Here is an 11,406-nt window from a genome sequence, read left to right on the forward strand (position 1 = left end):
AAAGGAGTTACTTAGCTCTTCTTTAAAAGCAAAATCTAAATCTAAACTGATAATGTGTGCACTTCATTGGCAAGAAATGAGAAAAAATGTACGGCAAAACTAGTCACAAATATGTAAACATGTATGAAACTGTAGGGTTGAAATCAGAGTCTGGCTGTACATTACACAAACATAATAGAGTCATAATTGTGTTCAGCTCCTAATTATCTGGACGTGAGTGAGCTGAGATATAACTCCATCATAAATCCTGTCCATTGAAACGATCTTTTGAAGAACGGTCTCGCAAACAGGCGTGCGGTCGGTCGCGGTTAACCCTCGTCCTCATCGAGTTTCATCATTGAGCTGCAGGAAACGCGACACCAAAGCTCCCAAATATTGACCCGGGGCCGTGAGATATCATGACACAAATTAAGGTTAGGGCCAGGGAAATGGTTAACCTCTTAACTCCCGCCTGAACCGAGAGGATTTTTTTCCTCACGTCATCACTTTTTTTTTTTCAAAATTTTTTGTTGGGTGTTCAACTCATTTTTGTCATTTTTTGGTCACATTTTGTCACATTTTTGTCATTTTTTTATCACATTTTGTCATTTTTTCGTCAATTTTGAATCCATTTTTTGTCACATTTTTGTCATTTTTTTGTAATTTTTTTTAAATCAATTTTTGTCATTTTTTTGTCACATTTTTGAAATTTCTTCATCAATTTTTTTGTCATTTTTTGTCATTTATTTATCAATTTTTTGTGACATTTTTGCCACTTTTTCATCAATTTTTCTTCACTTTTTTGTCACATTTTGTCACATTTTTGTCATTTTTTCGTCCATTTTTTCGTCACATTTTTGTCACATTTTTATCACATTTTTGTCATTTTTTCATCAATTTTGAATCCATTTTTTGTCACATTTTTGTCATTTTTTTTTTTTCATTTTTTTGTCACATTTCTGAAATGTTTTCATCAATTTTTTTTGTCATTTTTTGTCATTTATTTATCAATTTTTTGTGACATTTTTGCCACTTTTTCATCAATTTTTCGTCACTTTTTTGTCACATTTCCATCATTGTTTTCGCTTTTGGATCCAGCCAAACTGGAGAAACTGTGCTCGGTTCAGGTGGGAGTTAAGGGGTTAACCTTAAGGATTAGGATTAGGATTATTTATATTTTTAGACAAACCAACTCATAGATCTGTACAAAATCACAGCAGACCGTCCCTCCGGAGCATTCGATCTAGCACTAACCGCTTTGTTTTGGCACCACAACCAAAACTTGGGTGAAAAATGTTGGTCTTAAAATGAAGAATAGATTAGTTTGTAAATGTAGACGATTCATCTAATTTGTGGTATTTTTCATTGTGACGTCTCATTTTTCCCGCAGAGACTTGATTTTCCCACAGGCTCGACCGAAACCCTGCCTCTCTCTCCTTTATTGCCCCGCTAAGTCTGTTTGTATCGACTGATCTGCCTGTCCATTAAGTTGCTTTCTATTAGGGGGTCATATAATCAAATGGGCAGAAGTGAAATAGACCAGACCCGCCGTGTGCAGGGTCCAGCTCAGGCTTCAAAATACTCCTTCCCGGGGATTCCTTTCGGGTGCTTTTTGTGCAGGAAATTCAACACAATTTATTCATTTTTAATAAGAGATGCTGGAGCGTGGGAACGTATCGCCTACAAGATGATAACGCAATCTTAATAAATCAGTGGCTGAAGAACCAGAGGATAGAAGGGGGCGTGGCCTAGCCGAGGGGGAAGGAAGTTTGTTTTGGGGAATCATAATCTTTCCCTCTTTTTAGCCGTTTTCTGGTGGACTTTAAAGGGGCTGGATGCAAGTTCGCCATTCGATACTCACTGCTGCCACCTCAGGTCTTACGCGTAACTGCAGCTTCTATATTAACCTCGTGCATGTTGTTGTTGTGGTGAACAGGTCTGAGCTCATTCTACACATTAGGACGTGGCTGGAACATGAAGGGGGAAGAAAATACTTAATTTTATTTATTTATTATTTTACAGACTCCTCCAGCCCTGCTCTGACGAAGCATGTTCCTAATAAGGGCGTAAGGGCGGGATTTTCACCGGAGACTTGACCGTCACAGGGCGCGGAGTTCGATCGTAGCCACGCCCTCATGCTAACGGCCTGTCAATCAAAGTCCGGCCCTCATTAGCGCGGGATTTCTTAAAATGTTCCTTACGAAAAAACCCACCTGGTCCCTTTAATTGTAGCTAACCCCGCGTTATCGCAGGAGCGAGATCTAGCTTTGAAATGTTAGAAACCAGGCTTTGTCTAGAAAGTGTCTAAAGTGCAATGCTTTCTAATGGAAAACTAGCTTGTGTCGGCCCCAAGCGCTGCGGTCATAAAGCAGAGCAACCAGCGGCCATTAGTTTTAACTCACCATTTATTGACCTTAAGGCGAGACACTGCAGGTGAATAGGGGGAAAATAAATAAATGTAGAGATGTCAATTTGAAACGTTTGCTGAACATTACAGATATAAATATGAGAAAACAATGTATTGCACTTTTTCTGTCATTTTATGTTTTCACGAAAAAATAAGTCATTTTGAGCATTAAAATGGCCAAAATTGCCTATATTTTGGGCAACGAAATCAAAATAATGAGCCAGATTAAATTTTATGGTTTTATTTTATTGACATATTAGTAACTCAGATTTTCTCTGAGGGGATTTTGGATGTTTTGTTTAGTTTTTCAATAAACTAATTATCAGTGAAAAAATCTGTAAAAACTCAAATTCCGCCTGTTTTTTTTTGTTTCAAAGCTGAATAAATCAGGCTAGGAATTAGATATTAAACAATCCCTCTGAAAAAAACTTCAAAACATTGTTAGGTCTCAGACTGTAAAGTTTGGAGTCTGTGGGAGCTTCTATAAGGGCTCAGGCTCTGCCCGAGTGCGGCTTCTCTCATTCAGAGAAAACCAGCCCTGAAGTTTTGTAGCGAGTGCTCATGCTCGGCCCGTTCTTCCACTTTTTCCGCTCCGGCGTCTCGTAGGAGGAAAAACACCATATTTGGGTGAAAGCGTCATCACGGGGCCCCTTAGCAGGACACGTGGATGTCAAATCTGTCAATGTTTATGAATGAAAACCCGCGGGAAAGACGGCCTTTCTACTTCCGGGTCGCCCCCACCTCGCAGACAAAACATCATCAAATAAACATCATCATTTTTATATCTGACATGAAAACTAAGATGTAAAGGGAGGAAAATAGATACAAATCTCCACTTTGACCACTATGTGAAAAATCAATACTTTACTATACTACTATCACACACCAATAAAGCTAACTCAAGTTTTACTTTATTATAGGATAGGGAGCCGTGAGCTGCCAGCCCATCTCCAGATGTGGAGCCGGGCTGATGGTCAGAAACACCTGGGCTGGAGGATTGACCTATTGTACATGATTTTAGTGGTAGGGGAAACCGCAGTACCCGGAAGAAAATAGTAAAGTACAAGCAAAAAAAACAGGACTTGTAGCTAACGTTAGCATATGTAGCATAGATACAGACGGCATCTTGTCATAGAAGGGGGCGTGGCTTCGCCGAGGGGGAAAATAGAATCTTTAGAGAAACAAAATTTTCCACTCTTTTTAGCCATTTTCTGGTGGAATATCAACTTATTTATCACATAAAAAAAAAAAGTCAAGTGTAAATCGGGCCCATATGGATATTTTCTCACAGAAGATTGTTCTGTAGAAGTGAAAAAACGGCAGTTGTAGCTTGTGCTAGCTAACCGTTAGCATTAGCCCGATGCTAACATGTAGCATCATGTTAGCATTCTCCGTTTTTTTAATGTATTTTTGGGCTGTTGAACCACTTTGCTCCTCTCCACGTCTTTGTATCTTTATTTAGTAGAAACTATATTCATAATTCAGCATTTGTTCAAGTAGTTTTTGAATAATTAGAGATTTTTCTTAATTGTTTCCCCCCTTAACTGTTTTCAAACATGACCATATATGGGCGACTCCAGAGATGCCGTCTGTATCTATGAAGCTAATGTTTCGCCGTTATTCATGTATTTATGGGCCGTCGAGCCACTTTGCTCCTCTCCATGCCTCTGTATCTTTATGTGGCATAAAAATCGACCCTTAAATCCATAAATTCAACATGTTTTAAAGTGGTTTTGCAGAAATGGGAGAAAGTTTTCACACTGGCTGCTTTGAACATGACCATATATGGACAATGCTAAAGATGCTATCTGTGTCCATCCTTCAAAATGTCGAACAGCAAACTATGGACTCCGGGAAATATCTCATAAAACACATTTATTTAGGGAATTTAGGGAAACCAAGCTGTAGTTCCCCAGAAATTCACACCATTCCTCAATTCGATAGTCGATCATTCAAGAACACGACGATAAATCCTCCCTCCATTCACGCGGCGGCAGAGAATTCGCCGATCATCGCGCCCCATCGAGCGGCCACAGCGGCAGGAAAATGTTAAATGACCCGCATTTACTACGGCATCATGTCCAGACGCTTATCGCCGCCACAAATGTCGTCCCGCCGCACATTACCCGCCCGTAAGTGTCTCGTCTTCCCCTTTTTCTACCCGGCCAAACAATAACAGTAATGACGGCTCATCCGCACTTTACAGGCTTACATCATTCTCGCGTTTTTATTCGAGGACGGAGCCAAAAATAAAACCCGCTCAGAGACTTGGAAATGTGCAAAAAGCTGAAATCTGGTCATGATTTTCCAGATTTTTTTGCTTGGTTTTTGCTTTGTTTTCTCCGTGTCTCCAAAGCATCTGGGAAGCCGTGCTCGAGAAGATTAAGATTGGTTAAGATTGGAGCTTTTTCGTCACGTCATCAGATTTTTTTACCCATCATTTTGTTGTTGGGTGTTCAACTCATTTTTGTAACTTTTTTGTCATTTTTTTGTCATTTTTTGTCACTTTTTTGTCATTTTTTTTGTCATTTTTTTTGTCATTTTTTTTGTCATTTTTTGTCAATTGTTTTGGTCAAATTTTTATCACATTTTTGTCATTTTTTGGTCATATTTGTGTCATTTTTTCGTCAATTTTGTATCAATTTTTTTTTCATTTTTTTGTCATTTTTTTTGTCATTTTTTGTCAATTGTTTTGGTCAAATTTTTATCACATTTTTGTAATTTTTTGGTCATATTTGTGTCATTTTTTCGTCAATTTTGTATCAATTTGTTTTTTCATTTTTTTTTCATTTTTTGTCACATTTTTGTCACTTTTTTGTCATTTTTTTTGTCATTTTTTGTCAATTGTTTTGGTCACATTTTTATCACATTTTTGTAATTTTTTGGTCATATTTGTGTCATTTTTTCGTCAATTTTGTATCAATTTGTTTTTTCATTTTTTTGTCATTTTTTGTCACATTTTTGTCACTTTTTTGTCATTTTTTTTGTCATTTTTTGTCAATTGTTTTGGTCAAATTTTTATCACATTTTTTGGTCACATTTTTGTCATTTTTTCGTCAATTTTGTATCAATTTTATTTTATTTTTTTTGTCATTTTTTGTCACTTTTTTGTCATTTTTTTGGTCATTTTTTGTCAATTGTTTTGGTCAAATTTTTATCACATTTTTGTCATTTTTTGGTCATATTTGTGTCATTTTTTCGTCAATTTTGTATCAAATTTTTTGTAATTTTTTGGTCATTTTTTTGTCACATTTTTGTCATTTTTTTCGGACATTTTTTGTCAATTTCTTGTGACATTTTCGGCTTAAAAATTCAAATAGAAACAACTTTTCTGCCCAAAACACAATCAAGTCACTGCTTCACTGAAATAAAAAGATAATAATTACTTGCATCTAAATAAGTCATATTTTCCAAAGCATTAAAACCTGCCACATGCACTTTAAAGGAAGGGACCGGGTTATGTGGGCTGTGATGGCGATGATGATGATGATATAATGAACAGTAATACTAACATGCTGATATACTGAGTGTAGGAATGAATAATTATAAACTTGTTATAAAGTGAAGCATTTTGTGAATGTTGACTTAATGTTGCATCTCACGTGCACAAGTAACTGACTTCATTGTTTCATTACTACAAACTACCAAGTACTAGGTTAGTTCAGCACCCACATTATTTAAATGATTTAGAATATAGAGTGGGGGGGAAAACGTATATTTGGCCAAAATCCAATAAAAGTCTAAGGGAAACTGACCAAATACTTTTCCCCCACTGTATGAATGGGGGTGGGAGTAAATAAGTTTGTTCTTCTCGGTCCTTTTGCTAAAATGTTATTTTCTGTTATTGGCCAATCACCGGGACAAAGGAAGTACGTTGTATGTAAAGGTAAAGGTAAAGGTCTCTGTATTTGTTCTTGAACACTGTTTATATAGATACAGACGGCATCTCTGGACTCGCCCATATATGGTCATGTTTGAAAACAGTTAAAGGGGGAAAACAATATGGAGAAAAATCTAAACTTTCTCTAATTATTCAAAAAATACTTGCTGATTAATGAACATAGTTTCTACTAAATAAAGAAACAAAGACATGGGGAGGAGCAAAGTGGTTCAACAGCCCAAAAATACATGAATAACGGAGAATGCTAACTTGATGCTACATGTTAGCATCGGGCTAATGCTAACAGTTCACTAGCGCTTGCTACAACTGCCGTTTTTGCACTTCTACAGAGAGAAAATATCCACATGGGCCCGATTTACACTTGACTTTATTTATGTGATAAATAAGTTCCAGCAGAAAATGGCGAAAAAGAGGGAAAATTTGTGTTTCTATAAAGATTCTATTTTCCCCCCTCGGCGAAGCCACGCCCCCTTCTATGACGAGACGCCGTCTGTATCTATGGCTCGAAATAAAATGTTCAATTCAAATTCAAAATAAATGGTACAAACTTGAAATAAATGGTCTTTTCATGAAGTAAATGAACATCAGTGCTCTGTTTTCAGGTGGGAAATATTCGAGTATAGGCCTCGTTAAAGCCTCGTGAAAGCGTCGATGTCACGGTGCCCGGCCCTATAGCTGTGTGGCTCATGTGTTTGCTGGAAAAAATCATCCGTTCGACATCTCTGACCCGCATGAAACAAAAACTGGCACAAAGCTCCACGTCCGTCGGCACAAAAGGAACAAAAAAACAGAGAATAACGCCCGGTTTGGAGGCCGATAATCCCGACCAGCTCCAACATTTGCACATTTTCTCTCTCTGAAATCATGACATCATCAAATTCAAGAGCGCCTACAACCACGGCGGGGCGATGAACACACACACACACACACACACACACACACACACACACACACACACACACACACACACACACACACACACACACACACACACACACACAGAGCTTTATTATTAATGACTACGGGGTCGATCCCATCTTTTCCCGCGCTGCAGCGTCGGGGCGAGTGCCAGGTGCGAGCGGCTCATGCATAAAATGTGTGTGTGTGTGTGTGTGTGTGAGGGGGGGTTGTCAACATCCTATCTGCGCATATGTCCCCCCCCCCCCTCTACTTTCCGACCGACGCCTCGCCTTTCTAAACCGACGCGAGGTTTGATGTTTTTCTCTCTCACGGCGCCATTGAGAAGGAGAAAAGGGTTGGTCACCGGAATGGGAAAAAATGGCGTGTGTCACGTCTAAGCGTCTCGCGGAAAACACGCCGATCCGCCCCAATCAGCCCCCCCCCCCCCTGTGTACGTGACGCCGTTTCCATAGCTACAGCGCCGGGGTGGGAGAAAGAAAAAAAAAGGGCGCAATTTCCCCTCCCGAACGTCGGCGATTCTTTCGGTCGGGTTCGATAAACGCGATACGGTCGCTTTCCGTCGAAAAGGGGGGGGGGGGGGACAACGGACACGCCCATTTCGACCACAACAACAAATCGTGGGGGGGGGGGGGGGGGTGGTGGGGCGCTCGATTTCGATTCCGCCGCAAATTAAAGCGACGCTAAAGGAGAAAAAAAAACACCAACAAAAAACACGACTGCGCCCGACTTTCGAGAGGGAGCGTGCGATTTCAAGGGAGGGATGTTTTTGGGGGAAGAGAAGGTGCGAGAGGGGGGGGGGGGGGGGGGGGGGGTTTGGAGAGAGAGGGTGAGGGTGGGGGGGGGGGCGGGAAGAGGAGGAGGAGGAGGAGAAGAAGATGGGGAAAAATGGTTGGAAATAAACAGGATGCTCGGTGAGTGATTGAGACGACATAGGAAGCGACGAGGGGGGGGGGGGGGGGGGGGAGAAAGCAAAAGGCGTTCAGACAAGCGTGAAGGATCAACAATGGGGCACCCAACAAAGAAAATCCCGGGGCCGGGCCCTTTTTTTTCCGCCGGTCCCCCCCCCCCCCCTCCTCGCTGCTAATATCTTTATTTGCTTCCCTTTGCTTACAACTATCCCCCCCCCCCCCACACACACTTTATTCATTTTTTTTGTGTGTTTTTGTGTGTTTTTGTGTGTGTGTGTGGATGGAGCGCTCTCCCCTCCACCTCCACCTCCACCTCCGCCTCCGCCCCCCCCCCCCCCCTGCCACTCCCACCTCTCCCTCTCTCTCCCCGAACGCCCAGCTGTCCGTCCATATTGTCTGTCCGAGCCCCTCCAAAACAACACGCCACATAGGAACATAGGAGAGCACCCCCCCCCCCCCCCCACACACACACACACCACCACCCCTTTAACGTTTGTCCCCCCCCCCCCCCAAAAAAAAAAAAAGAGTCAGAAAAGAGGGCGTTCGTGCAAAGACGCCGCCTGCGCCTCCGATCTGCGGACGGACGACGGACCGAGCGCAAAAGGAAAAAAAAAAGAAAACATTCCCACAAATCTGACTCTCGTCGGCGCTCGCTCCGTGCGCTTCACGCTCGTCGTCTGCGGCACAAAGCGTCCCCCGCGGATGAGAGCGGCGGCGGCGGCGGCGGCGGCTGCAACAGAACAATGGCGAGATGGTCCCCACACACACACACGGACACACACACACACACACACACGGATACACGGGCACACACGGGGACACAGGGAGTCCGCTTTCCCCCTTGAAGGCACCTTACCTTTCTGGCTCTGGGAGTCGTCCATGTTCTCCTCCATTGTCCCGGTTATAGAGTTTTTCCCCTGTCGTTGTGGTTGTCGAGGGTTGAGGGTGTGATTGCTCGCTCGGTTGCTAGCGCTGGGCTCGTTCTGGGGGGATGTGGGAGGCGGCTGAGTGTTGAGAGAGAGAGAGAGAGAGAGAGAGAGAGGCGCTGTTTTTTTTCTTTTTTTTTTTTTTTTCTCCCTCCTCTCTCTTCCTCTCTCTTCCCTGCAGATGATGGAGGCTTAGGGAAGTCCCGGCCTCTCCCTCCCCTCCGCTCTCATCCGACGGGCAGGAGGTTTAGAGCTTTCACCAAAACACCAAAATAGGGCCGCTCGATTATTGAAAATATAATAATCACAATTATTTTTGTCATAATTGAAATCACGATTATTCAAACGATTATTTGTTGCTTTTAAAAAATCCATCAAAAAAGTGACAAAAATCCATTTTAAAAAAAGACAAAAATCCAGCAAAAAAAAAACAAAAATCCAGCAAAAAAAATGACAAAAATCCAGCAGAAAAAAGACGAAAATCCAGCAAAAAAGTGACAAAAATCCAGCAAAAAAAAGACAAAAATCCATTTAAAAAAAGACAAAAATCCAGCAAAAAAAGACAAAAATCCAGCAAAAAAAAAGACAAAAATCCAGCAGAAAAAAGACGAAAATCCAGCAAAAAAGTGACAAAAATCCATTTAAAAAAAAGACAAAAATCCAGCAAAAAATGACAAAAATCCAGCAGAAAAAAGACGAAAATCCATCAAAAAAGTGACAAAAATCCATTTAAAAAAAAGACAAAAATCCAGCAAAAAAGTGACAAAAATCCAGCAAAAAAAAATGACAAAAATCCAGCAGAAAAAAGACGAAAATCCAGCAAAAAAGTGACAAAAATCCATTTAAAAAAAAGACAAAAATCCAGCAAAAAATGACAAAAATCCAGCAGAAAAAAGACGAAAATCCATCAAAAAAGTGACAAAAATCCAGCAAAAAAAAGACAAAAATCCAGCAAAAAAAAGACAAAAATCCAGCAAAAAAGTGACAAAAATCCATCAAAAAAGTGACAAAATTCCATCAAAAAAGTGACAAAAATTAAAAAATTGAAAAAAAAAAATTGAAAAAAACAATTGGACAAAAATAAAAAAATAAAAAATGAAAAACAAATATTATAATCGTTTTTTTTGCGATTATGCTAATTTTGTAATCGTTTACTGTTGTAATCGAAATCGTAATCGAATTTCGATTATTTGCACAGCCCTACCTGAAAAAGATAAATATGTTTCTACCATTACGATGTGGATGATAGTTTTACTCACGCACACAGGTTATTGTTCCATCTTTCTGATATTATTGTGAAGGAGGTGCAAGGATTTCCACGTGTGTGTTTATGTTCTATTTCACATTTGCATATTTTGTCAGAATTTCATTTTTAACCACTTAAAGGGACTATACGGAGTTTATTTTCCACCAATGTCCTAATGTGTAGAATGAGCTCAACCCTGTTCACCACAACTGCCTCTAAAATCCTGCACTGTCGCTCAAAAAGTTGGTACTTCGGGTCTGAAGTGCCGTCATGCACGAGCTTAAAGGGATATTTCAGGATTTTTGACATAGGGCCTCATTATCCACAGTGTTGCTGATACCTGGAGATATTTTTTTTGTAATTCATGCATTTCTTATGTTTGAAGAGTTTTGTGGCGCTAGGCCAGGGGTAGGCAATGTCAGGCCCGGGGGCCAAATTCGGCCCTCCTGCATAAAACTTTTGGCCCCCCAAGAGAATTTTAAATAAACGTTTGTTCATAAATCAGAGACCAAATATGTGAAAATGCCTCTAAAATGTGAAAAATACTGTCAATATTTTCACATTTCACAGCAAAACACAGCACTAGGGCAAATAATATGTGCTAAACTTATGTTTGTAGTAAAAAGGTGCTTTACTTTGGGCTACATTTGTGATTTTCGGCCCTTGGCGTTTTGGAAATGAAGAAAATTGGCCCTCCATGACACAAACTTGCCTACCCTGCGCTAGGCTAGTGCATTTCTATGGTATCAGCTAGCCTGCATTAAAAACAGTGTGACCCGCTCCACAGAGCACCTGAGGCAAATCACTTATAACACCAGACTAACCATATAAATGTCTGTGTCCATAGAGTAATGTTTGGAATATAACTGACCTGCATCACATGAATGATCGTGTTTTGAGGGACTATTTTCTAGCAGATCACTCCGCCGCTGTGTAGCTTATACAACCACGAAGCTGATTCTGCTCAAGTATAAGTTATTTTAAATGTAAAATGGTTAAAATTAATCCATGAACACAGACATTTATATGGTTAGTCTGGTGCACTGTGGTTTTTAATATAGGCTAGCTGATACCATAGAAATGCGCTAGCCTTGCATTAGCCTAGCGCCACGAAACTC

At 40.5% G+C, this 11,406-nt stretch overlaps 1 protein-coding gene across 1 annotated transcript in view; it reads right to left on the reverse strand.

The window, feature by feature from the left end:
* LOC306960881 (neuronal membrane glycoprotein M6-a-like) overlaps window positions 1-9,121 on the reverse strand; it is a 72,198-nt gene extending 63,077 nt beyond the window's left edge. Inside the window, exon 1 of the mRNA XM_079553483.1 lies at window positions 8,973-9,121. Coding sequence (XP_079409609.1) covers window positions 8,973-9,009 — 37 coding nt within the window. The 5' untranslated portion in view covers window positions 9,010-9,121. The remainder of the gene's footprint in view (window positions 1-8,972) is intronic.
* Between the last annotated feature and the right edge of the window lie 2,285 nt (window positions 9,122-11,406).

Source organism: Gobius niger (assembly GCF_951799975.1).
Source record: "Gobius niger genome assembly, chromosome: 3".
Lineage (NCBI taxonomy): Eukaryota > Metazoa > Chordata > Actinopteri > Gobiiformes > Gobiidae > Gobius > Gobius niger.